The sequence below is a fragment of the Heliangelus exortis genome, chromosome 6, assembly GCF_036169615.1.
Source record: "Heliangelus exortis chromosome 6, bHelExo1.hap1, whole genome shotgun sequence".
Lineage (NCBI taxonomy): Eukaryota > Metazoa > Chordata > Aves > Apodiformes > Trochilidae > Heliangelus > Heliangelus exortis.
This window is the reverse complement of record NC_092427.1, coordinates 3,848,205-3,868,906: the sequence shown is the minus strand read 5'-3', so window position 1 is coordinate 3,868,906 and position 20,702 is coordinate 3,848,205. Positions and strand designations below refer to the sequence as shown.

At 38.8% G+C, this 20,702-nt stretch overlaps 1 protein-coding gene across 26 annotated transcripts in view; it reads right to left on the bottom strand.

The window, feature by feature from the left end:
- The window catches only part of GTDC1 (glycosyltransferase like domain containing 1), a 182,211-nt gene that overhangs the window by 81,202 nt on the left and 80,307 nt on the right, over positions 1-20,702 (bottom strand). For 25 of the 26 annotated variants that reach the window (XR_011726439.1, XM_071746411.1, XM_071746417.1 and 22 more), the window contains 2 exons: positions 6,636-6,803; positions 3,208-3,381 (listed from right to left, as the gene is read on the bottom strand). Coding sequence is in view for 25 of the 26 variants with exons in the window: in XM_071746411.1 (XP_071602512.1) it covers positions 3,208-3,381; positions 6,636-6,803 (342 nt within the window). In the remaining variant the exon portion in view is untranslated. Of the gene's footprint in view, positions 1-3,207; positions 3,382-6,216; positions 6,362-6,635; positions 6,804-20,702 lie in introns of those variants that run through there. The other variant, XM_071746433.1, reaches the window with a different exon arrangement.

The window sequence follows — 20,702 nt, the reverse complement described above, 5'->3', positions numbered from 1 at the left end:
TTAATTCATTAGGTTGTAAAAAGCCTGTCTGATATGCAGCACATATGGCACATAAGATCAGCTGCTGGTCTCCATCCCTTGCAATCCCCATGTACTATGAAGTGACAGCCTTAACTTGGAGGGGTTTTTCTCCCTAAGAAATAGGTACTCTGAGATGTATTTTTTCCAAACTAGGCTTCATCAGGATGTATAAAGAGGAGAATTCCAAGTCATAAATGATAGAGGACAAATATACCTGGAGTAACTGTGGCACCACCAGCTGCAACATGAAGCCAGTTGTTGTCAGAACCATAAAAGAGGAGGATTAGGTGAGTAAATTTCTTATTCTGCTAAATCCTCAAATCCTTTCATCTCTCCTCGTTGTCAGATAAGGAGCACAGTCTGGTTTTCACTCTGAAAACACCAATACGCCCTTAGAACAAATACGTATTAAGTAGAATTTTTATTAAAAACCATTGATAATTCCTCTCACAAGTAGAAAAGCAGTGATTAGATGCCCATCTGAAATATCTAAATACACACTACATGTAGGTGTAATGGCACCTTCAACAGTTATCACAAGTATCTCCTGTGATATCCATCATGACACCTTTGCTCTGAAGTGATCATTTAACTATGCTGCTTGTGCCAGTTTGTGCATCCACCACTTACAGTAATTACATTAAAAGGTAGATATGCCACAGGATTAACCCGTGTGACATGCTCCTTTATTACTTTGGTTTTGATCAAGCATCAGATATATTTTATTTTGCCCTACGATTGAAATACTGATCTAAAATGATCTTAAAAAGATCACCATCAGCTGCACGAGGATGATTTCTTAGATTACCCCTCTCCTAAATCCAAATGAAGATTATGTTTAAGACACAAACTCACCCTGAGATGTTCATACACAAAATAAAAAAGGTCAAAGGAAAAAAAAAAAATCACGCTGGCTATTTTGCCTTTAGAATTTTTAAATATTTTCCCAACATCTCAGCAAAATTATGCATTTTAAAAAGACTGCAGGCACTGAAATGATTGTCAGTCATGCAAATAATCACTTACTTACACTGTATGAGTTTGGTTTGGATAAAGCAAATTACCATTTGAAAATAACTTGAAAAACACTCTGGGCTAAGAGCTTGCTTTATAAATTTTAGCTTGGCCACAATTTTTCTTAACCTTTTTCTCCTCCATCTCCATTCAGTCACCATAGTAATACATCTGAAATTAAAAAACAGCATTCAATTGCCACAGGTGCATTCAACATTATTTAAACCATGATCTTGTGAAGAAATAGTAAATATTGGCTGATCTGAAGGTCAAAACCTGAAGAAGTTCAGAGCTATGCAGAAACATAACTTTCTTCTGCTTTTTTCCCCTCCCCCCCCTCTGTATTGACACTGGGCTTTCTCTAGGAAAACCCAGACCTTACATCTAGAATTAGTTGTTGAATAACATACATATTAGAAGGATTAGAGCTGATATTAATCTGTCTCTCACTCTGCTGAGAAAGTTGTACAGTCAGTTTTTTTATAAACATCTTAATTTTGCCCATCACTGATGAAAATAGTTTTCTTTATACCATTTCAAGTGCAAAAACCACAGTTAAAAAAGTGAAAGGTGTCCTGATATGTAAGATGAGATTTAATACAAGAGCAGGACATTAAAAAGAGCACCCAGCAAAATGGGATCTTCCCCTTAACCAGTTTGGATAGTAAACCCTTAACCCTTAACCAGTTTGGATAGTAAACCCTTAACCCTTAACCAGTTTGGATAGTAAAGTACCTACCTAATCATCTTCTGCTCTGGACAAACAATCACTCTCTGCATGACTTCAGACTCATTTGTCAGCTCTTGTTTGACCCCATTTGCCAGGGCTGACAAATCCAAAAGAGCCAATTTAATATATGAGACAGGCTTATCACAGCTTCATCTCCAAAACTAGGGGCAATGTGACTTCCTAAGGTATGCCAAAAAACCCCAGCAGACCCTCTTGAAATGGCTCAGTATCAAATATGCTGAACATTCACAGCATTCCCTTGCTCTTTAAAAACATGATCTCTAAGAAGCAAGAGTAGATCCTCAATGATATACAGGTACTGACCTCAGCTGCCAACCAGCCAGCCAAGACCCTAAGGAACACTGGAGGATTTGCCAAAAACACAGGTTTTCCTTTAGACATTGATTTTTTAAGGTTTTGCATTAATGCTTTAGAAAGAATATAAAGTTTTCCAAGATACTGAAATGCAAACCTGGCAGTGTGAATATCAACTGAGCACACACCCTTGGCTCCTGTACTCAAAATCTCTCTAGGCCAAACTTCTACCAATGTATATTTAGTCTCTGAAATAACTGGATGTACAAACTGTCATTACAATGCCTCCCACCCTTATTGCAGAAAAAAAAAAAAAAAAAAAAAAGTAAAATAAAATGTACCCAGCATTGTGCTGGTTTTAAGAGCATAATCAAATATAAGACAGAATCATCCTCTATTTAGTGCAGGTCCCATTGAAGCAAAGTTCCTGTTCAGTGGGAGGAGAGTCCCTTATAAGAGGAAAAACAATTGTTCCAGGTTTAATCAAAAGTGAAAAGAATCCAGTGAATGTTCCCTTTGAGCCACATAACCCACCACTAATTTCAAGACGGGCTCTGCAAGGAGGGCAATAAAAAATGTCCTTCAGAGTAACTGCAGAAAACTGAAGTGCAACCCGGGCTGCAGGCAACAGCTGCAAGCCTGCACCCTGTGACTGGGATGCTCGGTGCCTACCTGGGAAGCAATAAAAAAAGAGGGAATAAGAGAGAAGAGGGAATAAAATCCCACCGCAACGCAGCTAGGGAAATTTCGCTTCTTGTCTACGGCCAGATCGCTTTTACCTTTCTCCATGATTCCTTCCTCCTCCTCCTCCCCCTGTACAAATATATACAGAGCTGAGGAGCAGGCAACTCCTCAAAGGCTGAAACAAGAGGGAAATCATGGAAACAAGTGGGAAATCACTCATCCTGAGCCATGCAAGTTTGGATGATGCACGGTAAGGACGGGAGAGTCGGATGAGGCGCTGCCTGCATAGCCTCTGATTACTGAACTACATTTATCAATTAGGGGACTTTGCATCTTCTCAGACTCTTTCATTAATGATGCTTTAGCTGATTAGTTCAAACGTCACCATAAATAGAGAGTTTTGACAAGCTGGAGGCAATTTATGACGTGGAAAATGCACTGACCTGCTCACATCAGGAAACCTGACTGGAAAATAAAGAACTTGGCACTTCGGTCTGATTATTTTCTCCAAATCCTTAGGTCTGTGGTCAGGAATCAGCTTCATAAATTTCCCAATGGATGTAAGAAACGATTCCATATTAAAAGCAGAGTTGAACACCACGACATCAGCAACCAAACTGTAAAAAGTGGTTAAGATTAATGAGTGCACTGCTGCTGCAAAAGGACATTTTCTAAATGCAATAAGAATAGAATACATTTCTCATAAACAAGAATTATAAGTGGAATGCTAACTAAAATCATCACCTTCATGTGAATTAGGAGTAGTGTATGTACCTTAAGTAGAAAGGTTTTGATTTCTGTCTACTGGCTCTTTGAAATATTTTTTACAATTTTTCAACTATATAATAAATTATTATTAATCTAAAGGAACACATCTTATTATCTCCATAGATTATTTTTCACTGATAAAATGGTAAGCACAATATTAATGACATTACCCCTTCAAAGCACTATAAACAAGTAAAGCCCACATCTGACCTTTGCTGCAGTAAAATTAGAAGAAAATGAAAATTCCTTAGAAAGAACCCTTCACACTGAAGGACAACTTACCTTTGTCCTTCAACTGATCAAGTGTGTCAGGCAGCAGAATAATAAAGAATAAAACTTTAATTTAACCCACACATACATAATCCTGATTAAAAGTATACTAATCCCATATATATATAAAGTACAAAGCACATGGTCCCCCCCAAAAAAGTTTCAAAACATTTGGAATATTTATGCAATGTTTTGTTCCTTAGTGCTGTGTTTTAAAATCAATCATATCAATAATTTTAAGATGTAGTTAAGTGACGGGCATTATTTCTCCACTTTCAGTCAGAATAAGAAACTATCAAAAAAACCTGAAATATCTGGAAGTTTATCCTGGAAGTGCTGACACAATCTTAGCTAAACTGGCACACACACAACACTAATGGAGGTAAGGAATGCTTTATGGCTGGTTGGTTTTCTCAATATGTTATATATTGTAATACAGACCCACGGGGTCATAAGATAGATTGAGGACACACGTTCATAAGTCACCAGGCTGGTGAAAAGTATATTTGAGGTGAGAGGCTGTCATTCATCCTCACTGCATCTCACTGCTGTCTGGTCAAGAGAAGTGACACTGCTCACCAAAGCAGCAGGAGTCAGAAGGAAAAGTTTTTTAAAAAAAATAAAAGTACTAGAGAGAGAAGTAATTCTTTTCAAGCAGGCTGTGGGAGCTGAAATGCTTGCTGGAATCCCACCTTCTTCCCCACCTATGGTTTTGAACCCAGTCTCATTTTTTGTACCCTTCATTTTTTGTACAAACACTCCAGTCATCTCTTCTGTACTGATTTACAGAGACATGAGGAGCAGGAGCAGGAGCCCAGCATGTTTCTTGGCTGGTCTCTGACACATAACAAAGGCTCCAACACCATCATCTCTGCTTCTCTTGTGCATGAGGTCTTACTGCCCAACTTGGTCCTAGAGGTTCTGCATAACACAGGCAAAGAAGAAAGCTCCTGCCACCTTCACTGCTGAAGAGCCAAAAGGGATCTCAGCCATCAGCCAAAAATATTATTTTATTTCATTAACCCTAGAATCATTAGGGAGAAAAAAAAAAATCTCTTTCTTAATGATTCAAAACATCAACATGAAGATTCTACTTGCTGCCATTTTTAAGATCTCCCAAACCCATCTGTAAAACTGGAAATTATTCATAGCTTTTGGAGGATGGCATTTCTTTGCAGATGAGCACTGAGTAGTTACAAACAATACAGAGATGGCTTCTGTCTGTTGCTAAAAATGGGGTTTCTGAAGTGACAAAAAAGGAAGATGAACATTTTATTATCATCACTTGGAGAAGCTATTGGAGGCTGAAGGACAAGGAATGGAGCATCTGTAGAAGTCGACTTTTTTTTAAGATAAAAAATATTTTTATTACCTTAAAAATACCTATATCTTACAATAGATGTGTAAAAAGTAACTGCCATAATTAAGCAAAATAGGTACAAAAAAATATTCCTTGTGCCATCAAAAATATAAAAAATCTCATCTTTTTGTTATAAAATCTGGAAATGGCTGCTTCTGTGTTCAAAAGATCTTTCATTAGATTCTTCCATCTCTAGAGCCCAGAGAGTGAAACATTGCAAATGCATCCTCAGAAACAGCTACGGAATGGTCAGAGTACCCATAGATTATTAGCTCAGTATCAACTGGCTTATATTATAAAGATGCAAAAACTCATCTTGTACCTTAAAACCCCTAAATCCCTTTTCCTAATAACTCTCTTACTAACATGGGAGGGGGGAAGATCATGGATAGGAATTTATTTCAGTTTGAAACAACTGAGTTTTGCTGTTTCACTTTGGTCTGCACAGTGCCTAAGCACAAAGCTTTTCAGTGTTACTGTTATTAACTTCCTTCATTAACTCACATTGGAGAAATACATTTGTTTTTAGCAACAATAAAGGACAGCAGCCTTTAAACCGTCTGGGTATTTTAGCACTGCACAATCTCTGAATACTAGATGAAAGAAATATAAGGATTTATCTGGTATGTTTACTGCCCTCTCTTCACAAGGAAAGCACTGCAGTACATTTTAATTTCAGTTTATTTCCCTAAAACCCTGCATATGATTTCAGTTGGATGCTGTAAAAGCTACGGCCAAGCAAGAGCTGATGAGCTGCAGCTCTGCAAAGCATCCATGAAACAAAAAAAATCTTGCTTAGGGCCAAGAGCAGAATCCCCACCACTAAGAGGTACCCAGGACAAGCATCGGTGGTGGATTTATGCAAGAAACTGAGTTTGTAGAACAGATTGTTTCTGCCACAGCACTTTTATCAGCCTCTCTTCAGGGCTCTGCTGGCACCTTGGTTTGCTACAGGGTCACCACTGCAACAGAGGAGTCCTCAGGCTTATGATGCTGCATGGCTGCAGACTGAAGGACACCTCAAAGAGCAGGGAGCGGCACAAGAAACACCTACCATGAAAGAATCTGGTTGTATCCATACTGAAAATCCCTTTCCTGGCATTTCTGGATAGGATATACCAACTGGTTCTCGTGGAATAGAGGACCTTTTTCAATTTGGCAAGGTCAGGGCGGAGGGCAGAGAGTTCAGCCAGGATTAGCCACGAAACAAAAAATCTTGCTTAGGGCCAAGAGCAGAATCCCCACCACTAAGAGGTACCCAGGACACCATCAGTGGTGGACTTTATGCAAGAAATCGAGTTTGTAGAACAGATTGTTTCTGCCACGGCACTTTTATCAGCCTCTTTTCAGGGCTCTGCTGGCACCTTGGTTTGCTACAGGGTCACAGAGAAGGAGTCCTCAGGCTTATGATGCTGCATGGCTGCAGACTGAAGGACACTTCAAACAAGAGGCAGCGGCGCAAGAAACGCTTACCATGAAAGAATCTGGTTGTATCCATACTGAAAATCCCTTTCCTGGCATTTCTGGATAGGATATACCAACTGGTTCTCGTGGAAGTAGAGGACCTTTTTCAATTTGGCAAGGTCAGGGCGGAGGGCAGAGAGTTCAGCCAGGTTAAGCACCGAGCTTGCAAAGAGGATCCTGGAAAACAAGGAGAGCAGTGTTTGCTGGTGGTGAGCATGCTCACAGGGGTCACCCCTTCCCCTTCTTTCCCCCCCCCCCACCTCCAAAGAAAAACATAACCCCTATAGGGACACATCAATAGCTAAGCCTTAATACCATGTAGCAGCATTCGAAGTTTTGATCTCTTAAAAAGCAGCTGCTAAGAACCCAACTAGAAAAGCACCGAATCTCATTGGTCTTCCCAGCTCGGTTACAGAGAGATGCAAAATAATAAAAAAATAAAAAAAGGCTGGATGGATTTTATTGAAAAAGGCAAGAAAAGCTGTATCTGAAGGACAAATGGAACAAAGATAAGGCTGACTAGGGAATACTTTGCTTGCCAGTTTCATTACACTTTACTTCTTTATGCAACCAACTACTGAAATTCAATATATGAGCAGGAATGGTACATGTTCATGTTATGACATAAACCCTTTTGATTTATGCAGTATACTTATCCAGTATGGTCTATTTTTCTTTTTTTCTTTTTCTCCCCTTTCCCCTCCCCCCCAATCATTTTTCTGTTTTATTTTCACATTTTTATTAGGTATCTTCTACAATGAAATGCTGTTTCTACCCTCACACCCCAGTACTCCTGCTATTCCAGTCTACAGCACTGCTCACATCCTTCAGTTATACAAAGCAGCACAAACAACACTAACAAGCTGCTACCTTAGCCTAAGTGACCAGGATACCAGAAAATTTATGGATTTAAAGTTGTAACACAAAACTGTGGCCCTGCTGTAACCAGTGGCAGATTTCCCTGCATTTCACCACAAGTACTTTGCTTGTTCAAGCAAACCAACTCCTGAACCTACAGAGAACTGCAGAGCCACAGACATCAGTGTTACACATTTCTCATCACAAGGGGCTGGAAAAAACCAATACAGAACAAAACAAAAAAAGACAACCTGAGATCAGGTTTTTATTACACATAAAACATTAAGCTTGAATCAAGTACTTTTCAACATGTTTGTTTCTGACTTTTTTTTTTTTTTTTCCTTTCTACCTCATAAGTCGTTCAGATTCAGAATTGATTGATTCTGAATCATCACGTTTGATTCTTTTAAAATCTCTCCTACTTTGTCCTATTTTTATTCCTGTTCATTCTCCTATTTCATTGCCATTCTTCCTCTTTTCAGATGGATTTTGTGTGCAAGACTACTACACCAAACTGACATCCTTATTACGAACTCCTGATTCTGGTTGTCAGGTTTAAAACTCGTGAATTTCCCCAAACATCCATATGTAGCACATTATCACCTGTGCTAACATGCACCATTCTCAGATAATCTGCAGCTACAGAACAAACAGTTCCTAGAGAACAGATCCCATATCCATCTTCATCAACCTGAGTCAATGCTAATCTGAAAGGCTTATGGAGGGAAGAGATGAATGTTATTGCCTTGTTCATCAAATATTTGATCCTTCTAAAGGGACTGTCAAACTGAATGCCAATTAAGATATGAGCTCGGGTTTATTGCCAGCCATTCGAAGAGGGAAATGTAATTTTACATAAGTCTTAACTCATTTGTCATGAAGAATAATAACCTCTGCACCCCATACTGACTTAGGTGCTGGACTTAGAGGAAAGGTTCCTATTAGGGATGTGATACCCCTGCTCAGAGATGGATTCCAGCTCAGCACTGACACGAGAAAGAAAAATACAAATAGGAGAAAACATACATCCAGTATCACAACTACGAGACAAAAGAGTTGCTTGGCAAACTTTTGGGGATTTCTGGATTGAATTATAGGTTATCCCTTACTGATTTTTTAGAAAATCTGCGATGAGTTGGGAGGAAAATGGGACGGATGGAGGACAGCTTCTAGGAGCAAGGATGTGTTTGAAGGAAGAACAAGGAAAAATAAAAAATAAAAAAAGATGGCACACTGGGATTGAAAACAGGAGAAGTAGCACAGAGCAAGGCACAGAAGCCAGAGTAGAAAGAGAAGACAGCAGGGGTGCCAAGGTTAACATGATGACTGGAGAGAAAAGGGCACCAGGGAGCAGGACAAGAAATGAGATCCAAGATTTAAGCTTGGACAAAACTGTAGCTCTGAAATCTCTGAACTCACTCAGACAGACAAAAGTATAACTAGAAGAATATGAAAAAAAAGATGGTTATGTCCACAGGAAAGGAAAACCATGTTCATATACTGGTTTAGGCAAACCAGAAGATGAAACAGCATCACTAGAGAGCTGAAGGCAAAAAAAGGCCAGTATCTTGGAAAGCTTGCAAGAGGTAGACCCAAATTTCCTCCACTGTAAAGGGGAAGTGATAAGACTCAATTAACAAGCAGATTGCTTATCACTGCCCAGCTCATCAATAAACCAGCATCAAGAGAAAATTGTTGTGATTACTAGCAAATTGAGATTTAGAGCCTGAAACAGCACTGCTCGTGTTCCTTACAGTGAGAAAAAAAAAGAAAACCACTTTATTAAAACCATTCCTGATTTGCTTGCATCCCAGAATTTAACTCAGCGAATGCGAGATGCTCTTCCACTTGTTTCTTTACTGGGAGAAAAAAAAAAAAAGCTGCTAACTACCAGCAATAACCAATTTTTCTCCAGCACTCTAAGCTTAAATAACACCTGACAGCACGAGTTGCCATGAATGTGCCCACAGAGCAGCCACCTCCCTGGCTGATGGACTCGTGCAGGGCACTGGAGGATATATGTGCTCAAATGTATTTCCACTTAACACCTATTACAGGGGGAAGAAAGGAAAGTTTATTATAATGTAACATGCAACATAAATATATGTCAGTTGTCATTCTGTGTGACATCAACTTGCATTTTACCTCGGGTTATTATTTAAGTAATAAATCCTAACAAGGTGAACTCCATCATTGCACTGAGTGTATCCTGGAGGTAGAGACACAAGGTGATGGCAAGAACGTTGGGAACATGGTAATTCCTGACAGCTGCTGCTTGAGCACAAGTTAAATTGAACAGTTTATCTCAGCATAAAGATGTTATAAGGTTTTATGTTTAATTTAAAAAAATTAACATAAAACCCAGAGAAAGCAGAGTTAGGCAATCTTTCACAAACATGACATACTACAATCACTGTATAAGCTGGATTAGTACTTATTACCATGCTACTAGAGAATTAAGCTGTTTTTAGACCACCAAAGAGCTTTAAATTGCAACTTTTGTCTCTGTAAGAGAAACCTATATTTAAAACGTCTGCTAAATTCAAATTAACAGCTACATCATTAACTCACCATCTCACCACCACCCCCCCCCTTCCATTTCAACTATTATGGCATTCTTATCTAGACCTATCAATGCTACAAAATACACAGAACTCTTCAATAACTTGTGAATCCTCACAAACCCTTTGTTGAAGGTCACATTTCTAAGGCAACTGCCCCAGCTCTCCCCTCCAAAACATCCCCAAGCATTTTTCTCTGTTACAAATGACCTTCATCCACAGAGCAGGACCAGCACACCCTCAGTGGCATCCCTGCCTTGGAGGCTGGCCAGATTTCAGGGCCACCATCCCCACAAGCTCTGCTCTTACACTAAGCTTGTGCTTAATCTGAATCACTTAATAGTCCTTCTGACTTCTGAGGAGCTACTTAGGTGAATTAAGTTAAGCATGTGCTTAATTCAGACAAATATTCATGGGAGGGAAGCTTGTAGGTTCACAGCCACAATGTGCCTAGAGAACACTCTGACATTTGCTATTGTCTTTCCCATTACTGTACACCAAAAAAGCAGAAAGTAACATCAAAACCTTTTTTCTCTAATTATTAGTAGACAAAATGACCAACATCAGTTTCCATTTATATCCATTTATAGATAGTATATAGATACCATTTATATCAAGCAAATTATGAAAGTGAAGGTGCTAAAGTATTTGTATTTTCCTTTATAAACCTTGTGTCCCATACCCACAATTTACTTTTTTAATTCACTGCCCCAAATCTTTCAATTAAATTCCCACGCAATTTAACTAAAAACACATTTTGCCTTCCTCTTGGGAGACCACATAGGGCATGTTTATGCATCTATGGATATGAAGGTTGAACTCCCCAAGTCACCAGGCTTACAGCACCAAGAGAGCTTAAAACAGCTCCCTGATTTCTCCTGGAATATTCCTTCTGTCTGGCAGAAGCTCTGCCAGCACAGAGGACTGATTGGCACGGCCACCATTTGCACCACAGCACAGGTAACACAATTGTCCCTGGAAAAGGAGGAATAATTGCAGGGTAGAATCCTGCAGCAGCAACAGGAACCTTCCTGCACTGCAAGTTAAATCCAAGGCCATAAATGTCTGCTGCAGAACAACTACATTCACAGTAATATGAGTTTAGCTTTGCAGATCTGGCAGTCCAGACCAGAGGCACGAGAACTCTTCATCTACCAGGTACAGTAGTATAAAAAGTGTTAGATTTAGGCACCACTACAAATGTGAGGGGATTGAGTACCTTTTAGGTAGTAAAAATAATGAAGACTATTAGATGCCACCACATCAACTTAGATTCATTCACCCTTCAGGCCAGAACAAGTGTTTTTACAGAACAAAAACCTTGAGCACCTGGAGACACCACAGCCCCTCTGATGTGTCTCACAAGGCATTGACTGTGTTGTTCTTGCCAAGCCCCATATCAAACTGTATCAAGAAATATATGTATTTTTCCTGAAATTTCCATTGGCTGGCCTAATGTCATACCGAAGAGTCCTAAACTCTCAGGTTTTCACCCCAGATATGGTTTTATTCTGGGCACAGTTCTTGTGTGAAGTCAGGGTGCCACTGGGGACCACACCAAGACCCAACAAATCCTCATGGATATCTGTAAAACACAGAGTCCAGTCATGCCACTGCTGATGGCTACATTTTCTCCAGAAACTAAAATTTTATAGCATGTAACAGGTCAAGGAACAGACAAGATGTATGACCATGAACATAGCCACCTTGAGAAAGAAGGGCTTCAATGAGTCTTCAAGATCCTGTTCTTCCATCATACAACTCCCCTGATTTCAACCCAACAATTCAGGCAAGTCCATGGGTTTGGCTTTAAGTTATTTTTCAACTGTAAACTGTATATAAAAAACATTATTAATGCCTGGAGTGTTAAACGGACCAATTATTTTTGTTTATTATTACATTTTTATATGATCAACTTGCAGAAGTTGTATTTTTATCACTAGGCCAAGAATATACAAATAGCAATCAGATATAAAATGCTTTTCCATTTCCCATTAAACAATAGATGACTCTGAATTTCTGAACAATAAATACTAATAAGTGAAAATATATGCCTGTATACAGTATAATAAATAATAAATTAACAATAATTTTTGACATGAATGTACAAATGTCAGAAATCCTTATAAGCAGTATAATATATATCTCACAAATTAAGGTTTTCTAGATAGGGCATAATTTGAAATGTTTGCAGAAATAATTAAGTCTTACTATTTTAGCATTCTTTATTTTTCAGAACAAATCACAAGGGTTGTCATGCCTTTCATCTTAATTAGGCCATGTGTTTGTCTTATTTATTTGTTATGTACTTTCATAAACGTTTACAAATATTAATTGTAAAGAAAAATATTTTTCCCTCTTGCTGTAATTACTGTATGTACATATAGTGCACAGTGATAAATATTCATGGCTGCTACCAGTTCCGTAGTTTTGGATTTGGGGTTTGCCTCGTACACTAAAATGCAGTAGAAATGAATACCTCATTTAGCACTCCTACTGCCAATCCATTTTGATATTTTAATGTAAAAACACCTTTTCCTCCCTCATTTTATAAGATGTTATTTTAAAGTACAGTTGAAATTCTCTTTCCTACTGTGACAAACCTTAGTTACATTTTCTGATAGAATTTACTGCCCAAAATCCAAAGCATTTTCCCCTTCTTCATATTTACCATGCACCAAACAACTCTCAACCCTCTGCATTCCCACCTGGAGTAGAAGAGGGCTCCACTTCCAGCCCCCCCTACTCCATGTCCCACCCTTCCCTTTGTCCCCTTCATCCCACCCAGAATTTCAGACCCCTCTTAGGACCACGAGCAGAGTTCTTGAGAACCTCCTAACTAAACCTGCTGACCCCACTGATGTTATCCAATAAAGCTGGCACAGGGATGAAGGTGAATACCAGCAAATTTCTCACCTTTGAAATATTCAAGAGGCTCCATAAAGGTATTTAGAAATCATCTCAATTCCTTCCTAACCCTCTGAAACCTGAATGCAACAAGCTGATCAAAATATTTTCCTACAATGAAATCACAGAATCACATTGGTTAAAAAAGACCTCCAAGATCAGAAAGTCCAACCATAACCTAAAATCTCAGAATCCAATTCTGGGGCCAGATCCCCAGATGATACAATTTGTTCAGAACTGGCCTGAAACATCATTATTTTTTATGACCTTTAACTCAAGAAGATACTCAAGAGGATGTGAAATCAGTTAATCAAAATTACTTCTCTATTTAACATAAAGAAATAAGCTTTAAAGGGATTTTTCTCACAGGCAAGACTTCTAGACTTCTTAGGGGTGTGTATTTGGATTGGTTTGGATTGCTTCGGTTTTTAGGAAACAACACTGAAGTTTCTCAAATTTTATGAAGTGTAGGGTACTATATTTTTAAATCCTGATTTGTAATTAAATTTGGCTTCAATTAACTCCTGACAGAGGCCCATTTTTACCTTAGTGGACGGATTGTTCACCATGGGCAGCAAGACCAAGCAGCTATAGCTGCAGTGATGGGGAGAAGAAATCCATGAATCCACATCACTTTTACTCAGACTTCACACTGTCAGTGTTAAATAATGAAGCAAAAATGCACCTTATTCAGAGCAGAACATAAGCAAATCAGAATAACCTACTACTGAAAAGTAGTCATTGCTGGATGGTTTAAGAGAGATGTATGGGCTCACCCCACTCAAATGTACATTGCAAGAAAAGAAGAAGAAAAAGGAAGAATTGCAGCAGAAGGCAACAAACTCACCAAGGATGAACACTACACAGGATCTGGAGATGTAGGAGACTTCTGAAAAAAAGGACTTGTAAAATTGTCGTTCTACTCAGGTAAAAATAGCATTATTTATCACAGAATCATAGAATTGTTCTGGATGGGAAAGACCCTTAGATCATTGAGTCCAACCATTAACCCAGCACTGCCAGGGCCACCACTTAACTATGTCCCTCAACACAACACCTACACATCTTTTAAATCCCTCCAGGCATGGTGACTCCACTCTGAACAGCCTTATTTTAAAGTCAGCAAATTTATTTCACCGGGTGTCTTATCCATCCAGCTCTAGAGAAAAGACAAACATGTTATATGCCTGGCATGAAAAAACACAATATACCCAAGAGGTTGTACCAATATGGAGAAGACCTGAGACTACACATAACACCACTAATTTCCAGTAGCAAACAGGGACAACAAGCTTGGAGGATCATTACTACCCATAATCTGGTTTCAATTCGGGTCCAGGATGCCACAGAAGAGTCAATCAATGTCATGGACCTCACAGACATCATTTCAAGAAGATGGATTTATACCCCTGAAGGGTAATCAAACTCAGGGCAGTACACTCACCAATACAGTGAGTCTCCCTTCAAAAGGTTTGTATCAACAGACACTTCAATGAATGGCAAAGTCAAACAATGGCTGATTTCCCTTTATTTTAAAAAAGTTCCTGGCAAACTCAAAACTCAAATCTCCTCCCAGTTTTCAGGTTTACACACTTCATGTTTTAAAAAACAACAGAAGCCCCACTTCCATTGCACAGTCACAGAGATGATGAGCAGGGTCTCAGCAGCCTGGTTAGCAGTTTTGCCATTCAACTGCCACCAAAGTCCTATTTTCCCAAGCATTTCAGGCTGATTTGTATGTTCCTTTAGGCACTGCAATACCCAAACACCTTTTTTTTTTTTTTTTTTTTTTTTTCTTCACAAATTTGAAGACTATCACTAAAAGGAACTTCGTTTGCTTCGCGAATTGATTTCACATTTTTCTTCCATCCTGTGGCTCTGATTTCATTTTGCTCTTGTGGAGGATTTTCACAAAAAAACTCCCACTCCAGAGAATCAACTCAAGGCATTGCTACTGCCTACAAATGGGGACCTCAGGAAAAGCAGGATTCTTCCCAGAAAACTAATACAGTCCTCGAAAAAACTCAGACTGTCATAAAACCTGAGCAGCTGGCAACTCTGTCACCATGAAGTATCCATATGGAAGACCGAGATGTGTCAAACTACCCAAAACGAGTTTGGATAGTGCAGAAGATGGAATAAATAATTCAGTATCTTCAACACTTTCAACAGCAGGTAGTAGATATGCTACCTGCTCCTACAACGTGCCAAAATGTAACATGTGAGTGAGAGCAAGCGAGAGAATGTGAGTATCTCCAACCTGTTTTCCTGAGGATATTTTGCTCAAGGAACTTTTCTTTTTAGAGGCATATGATCTGTATCAGATGTTTGTCAGGAGCAGGCAGCACTACAGAACATTAGGAATAACTTAGTAATTTTAATATATAGTTACAAAGTGTATATCCCCCATAGACATATATAAACCCACATGTTAAGCAAATATTACAAAAATATAAGTGCAAGTATTTACTTCTCATGACTGCCCTTCACACTTCGGTATTTGTTGCTGTGGCACAGGGGCAACTTTCCTACCATAATGTAAGCTGAGCAAGCTACTCAATATTATCAGTGAACTGACAATCAGAACTACAATTTAAATATTTCTGCTCTATGTTCATCCAACAGTTCAACTGTAACTCTGCACAGTGTCAATCTCCTTCTCTAAGAAACAGCCACGCCTTGGTGCATAAATGTACATCATGTACACTTAAAGAAGATAAAGTGACACTTCTGGTCCCTAAGAAATAAAAATAAGACTCTTTAATGTTTAAAAGCCTTCAGACCTGTATATCTGATGTCTATATATTTAACTAAATCAAAAAGTACAATTAGAAGAGAGGGCATGTCACAGCATCCAGTCAGAGGTTTCCAGGAGAGCAGTGGTTCCCTGATTTGCCTGTTTAAGACACAATCAAGTACCATAACTATTCCCCAAATAATAATTTGGGACAACATGAGCTACTCACTAACCCTGAGTGACTGATTGCTGCAACACCTTGCTGGGCATTCAACACTGCTGCTCCACCAACATCTCCTGCACGTAGAAGATGGTGCTCACTCATTAAGACAACATAAAAGGAGGTTTCAGGAGAGCCCCACTTATTGGAAGGTACAGGAAGACCACATCCTTGCCAGCATGGAGATATTTATCAAGCAGCACTTCACCAAAAACATGCAGACAGGCCCCAGACCAATAGTAAAGAGGGTATCAGCAAGAAAAAACTTACTCTTCATGTATTCCACACTAGTTTCAGTCTCTAGACTTGACAATTGTAACATTTTTTTAACTGGTCAAAGCCCATACTTGCTACCAGATTTGAATGATTATACTGAAATGGCTGAATGCTCAAGTGAAGAGAGATTTGAAAGAAGTGAGACAAACACTCTCCTAAATTCAAAAGCTGCCAAACATATTTCATCAGACTTTCAAAAAATAATTGTTTGGTCTGTTCCAAATTAAGCTGTAAGTGCTTTAAGAGAGGTTTCTCTACAAACATGGCTACAGATCACAAAGGGGAGCATTTGGATCAAATGTAAACCTTCAGTCATATATTTATTAAATAAAACTCGTATCATGCCTGGCATATAGCATAAGCTGTTTTATTTCCACTTACATAACCTGATTTTAGGTGTAGTAGGAATTGCTGTCCTATCATTTTATTTCACATGGTATCATAATAGGCCTATGGTGCCACCAGCAAAAAAACCCCCAAAAAAACCCAAAACCAAAACAACAACAACAAATATATATATACATATGTGTGTATATACATACATATTATATATGTATAATATATATGTAATATATAATTTATACATATATATATGTATAAAAAGGTCTTGGCTCTGCAGCCTGGGCAAAGGAGTTTGGGGACCAACGCAAGGGCAAAGAGATAGAGGAGAGAATTCAAAGAAGAACAGAATGTGCTAAAATCTGGGAGAATTTGACAGTTCTGAAAGTTTTAAAATCACCACCAGCTCCCAGCTGAGCTTTTTGCAGGGCTAACAACTAGCCACTGAGTCATGATAAAATCAGTTTTAACAACACAGACCCATTTCCTGAGTAAGCAAACTGAACCCCATTGGGCAGCATTTTGAGATTATCTTTTTCCCCCACACATCAAAAAAATGCAAGAGAAAAATAATAATGCTAATAATGCTTTTAGGCTTCCAGGTATTTCACAAATTACATTTTCCTCACACCTCTCATATGCAGCTCTGGTATCTTGAAATGTCTGAATTCCTTTTATGCTTAAATAAAGCACCCAGTGCTGAATGCCCATTATTCCCCAGTAACATGCAGGAGAAGCACACACCTCTGGGGTTGAATTCATACAAAACCAAGTCAGAAGAATATACTGTATGCCTTCTAATCTTTAAGATTAAGAAACTGAGGCCAAAGCTTTCTTATCAAGGGCCACGAAGAGAACCAGGGCCACAGTGAGAACCCAGGAGCCCAAGCCAGAGCTGAAGATAAGCGAGTGCCACGGTCTAGTGATTTAATCAACTCATATATATAAATATATATGATCACATCACTGTCTAACTATCTTATGGACCCTGCTCACCACAGCACCTGACAGATGTCCCAAAAGAAAATGTTATCTTTGTGAGACTGTACACTGCTATTCTGTATTTTCAGCTATCACATTTCCAGGCACAGACAGGACACGTAAATGCACATAGGTCTGCATGCATGCACACACAGGTACACAAATACATAACATAAATATACACTCCAGGCACTTTCTGCACTTCAATCAAATTCCACCTTACAGCTGTGAAGCATTCTGAATTCATACACTTAAACTCTGGCCAGGAAAATTGTTGACAACAGCTAATTTGTTATTGGGAAAAAAATTGTGTATTTCTCTGTCACAGAAAACTAAAAATCTCTTGGAGGTGGCTGGCTGACAAGCTTCAATATCTGCAAAAACTGAGCAAAGTGAAATAGTTGGGTGTCGAGGTCTCCAAATAACACCATTTTTCCAGTGATGCCTTTGGACTACTTGTAAAACCTTTCAGTGGCTCCTGAAAAGGAAATTTTACTCAAGCTGTTTGTCAGGATGACCAGAGATATTCTTTGGAAAGGATTTCCAAAAAAGTTCTGGAGCACTGGTAGCTGTACAATCATATGGGATTAATTTTCTGTATATATCTCTAGATATAGCTGGAAGAAACAAATTAACTTCCAAATTCAAAGATCTTTATACAGCCCTGTGCTCTTAGGTACAAATATTTAAGTAAGCTCTGCTTCCTGTCAAACACTGAAATGGATATTAAATTACATTAAATCATTATACATACAAGTAGTAAAATTTCTGTTCTGCCTTCTCTGTGAGCTCCTGCATCTTGGTATTTCTTGAACCAAGTATAAAAGATAATTTAATATTATCTGCTCTTTAAACTCCTGCTTCTATCAAAACACTAACTGTATGCTGAATGTATAAACACATGCCCAGAAACCTGTGCCAGAAGAAGCCTCAAGAATATCCCCTCTAAGGGATGGCTGCAAGCTGGCTGAGGGAAACAGCATTTATTTACCTTGTTCCTTTTCCCAACACCTTGTCATGATTTCAGGATGCCATTCCCTCATTCACCTTTACTTCTTCTCTTAAAAAGATATGAATAAACAAGCAAAACCCACAGAAGGAAGGAATTTAACCATTCCAGCCCCAACTGAACCCCAAACTCCCCACGAAACCCTACAACCACCACTGGTCCATGTTCAGCACAGGAGATGCCCCAAGGCACACCAAGAAGGGGAAATGCTCATATAGCCATCCGAATACATGGCTTGATATCTGATACTAAAGAAAGGAATATTAGTGTTTTTAAAATAAATATTTGGGAAATCTACCTCTTACTGACACAAGACCTGTGGATTGACGAGAAAGAAGCAAATCAGTAGGTAAAACATAAAACCTTAATTTCTTCCATAAATTAATTTCCATTAATTAATTTCTTCCATAAAACCTTAATTTCTTCCATTGTTCTTGCTACTGTGTTTGGATAAATCACCACAGATATTAGTAGAAAGTAGAAAATCAAGGAGGAGTAGGGCACTAATGAAGAATATTGAGCCAAAATAACATCCATGAGGGTGACATAGTGCAGTGTCCTGATTGGTCCCACCACAGACCTCCTCAGGGCTAGTGTTTGTTTCAAGGAAAAATTAAACAAGATTACACAGTTAACAGTTCAATATTGACATTTTCCAGGTTTGTGTCACGTTACATAATTTGAGGGAATCACAGTTATTAAGAACATCAAAACACCAAAGAAAAGCGAAGGAGGGCTGTAAAAAAAACAAACTCCTAAGGAAGACCCTTAACTAGAGGCAAAAGAACCACCAGTGTTGAGTATTACCAAAGTTAAGAATTGTTAACAATGTCTTTAAGAATATACCACTGACTGTTTTTACTGTAAGACTAATTTGAAAAATGCTTATTTTGCTACCAGCAATCTTAACCCATGACTCTACTGAGGCTGTGCCTAGAGGTGTTTCCACATCCACCTCCCAAGAGTCACTGGTTGAAGCCCAGGGTTCCCACCACAGCTGCTCTCCCAACCAACCACCTTCAAGGTTCAGACTTAAGCAAAAAAAAAAAAGGGCTCAGCTTCACTAGGAGATCCAGCCCCAAAATTACAGAAAGGGCTCTTCAGAAGTATGGAGGGGAAAAAAAACCAAAACAAAACACCATTGCAGGGATTTTTTTTTTCTAAGTTACTTGAGAAATTTGAAGCAGCAAGCACTCAACCTCCCTCTTCTCTCCACTCAAAAGCACTTAGAGAAAACCTGTTCCTAACCCTCCTCCTGTTCTTAGCACTCCTGCACAGACAAAATCCCCTTTTATCTTTCGTTTATTTTCATTTTTACCTGAAAGGCAGAGAAGAGTTGGGCTTTTATGTTCAACAAACACGATCTGGACTTTCTTTGCAGCCCATTAGACTGTGGTCTACTTCCACCGATGGGGATGCATACCTGAATTTCCCCCAAAACAACAATTTTGCCCTCCTGATTTAAGCATGGCATCTATTTAACGTAACCTTCCTCTCTCCATGTTCTCACCGTTTAAGAACTCGGCGCAGGTGTTATTAATAAAATAAATTTATTTTTAAAAAGGATGCTATTCTCTAAGCTTTGAAGCTCACACATAGCCTAACTTAACCCAGCTTGGGCTCATCTGGTCTTTAAATGACTTCTTTCATGTGGTCAGCCCACGAGCCATACGTACTGCTGCTCAATCACGCCACTGTACATCGTCAGCGTGAGGATGATTTGCATGATTTGCATTTCCTGTACCATTTGAGCTTCAATGAGCTCTAAGCACCACGTACAAAAGAAACCACCGCCAAGTAATGCAAAGATTTTAGTTAAACCAGATGAGACTATTTTAGTCAGGCTGCCAATGCTGAAAGAAAGAAAGAAAGGGGGGGCGGGAGAGGAAGGTCTCGGGGATATCCTGTTAAATCAGGATTTATTTGGAGGGAATCTGAAGCTTACATTCAAATCCTTGCTTTTCAAAGAGGAAAGTTGCAGCAATTCCTTCATGAAGATGGCCTAGCATAAAATGACTCAGTGAGAACATTTTTTTTTCCAATGTTCCTATGATTTTGGCTCCACATTATGTTGGTAATTTATTTATTTAATAGTACGTAAATGGGTTCTGATTACATTCATTTTTCTGCCATATAAAACTAAATCTAATTAAATCAAATTCACTGTTCGCTGCTTGAAATTTCTCCC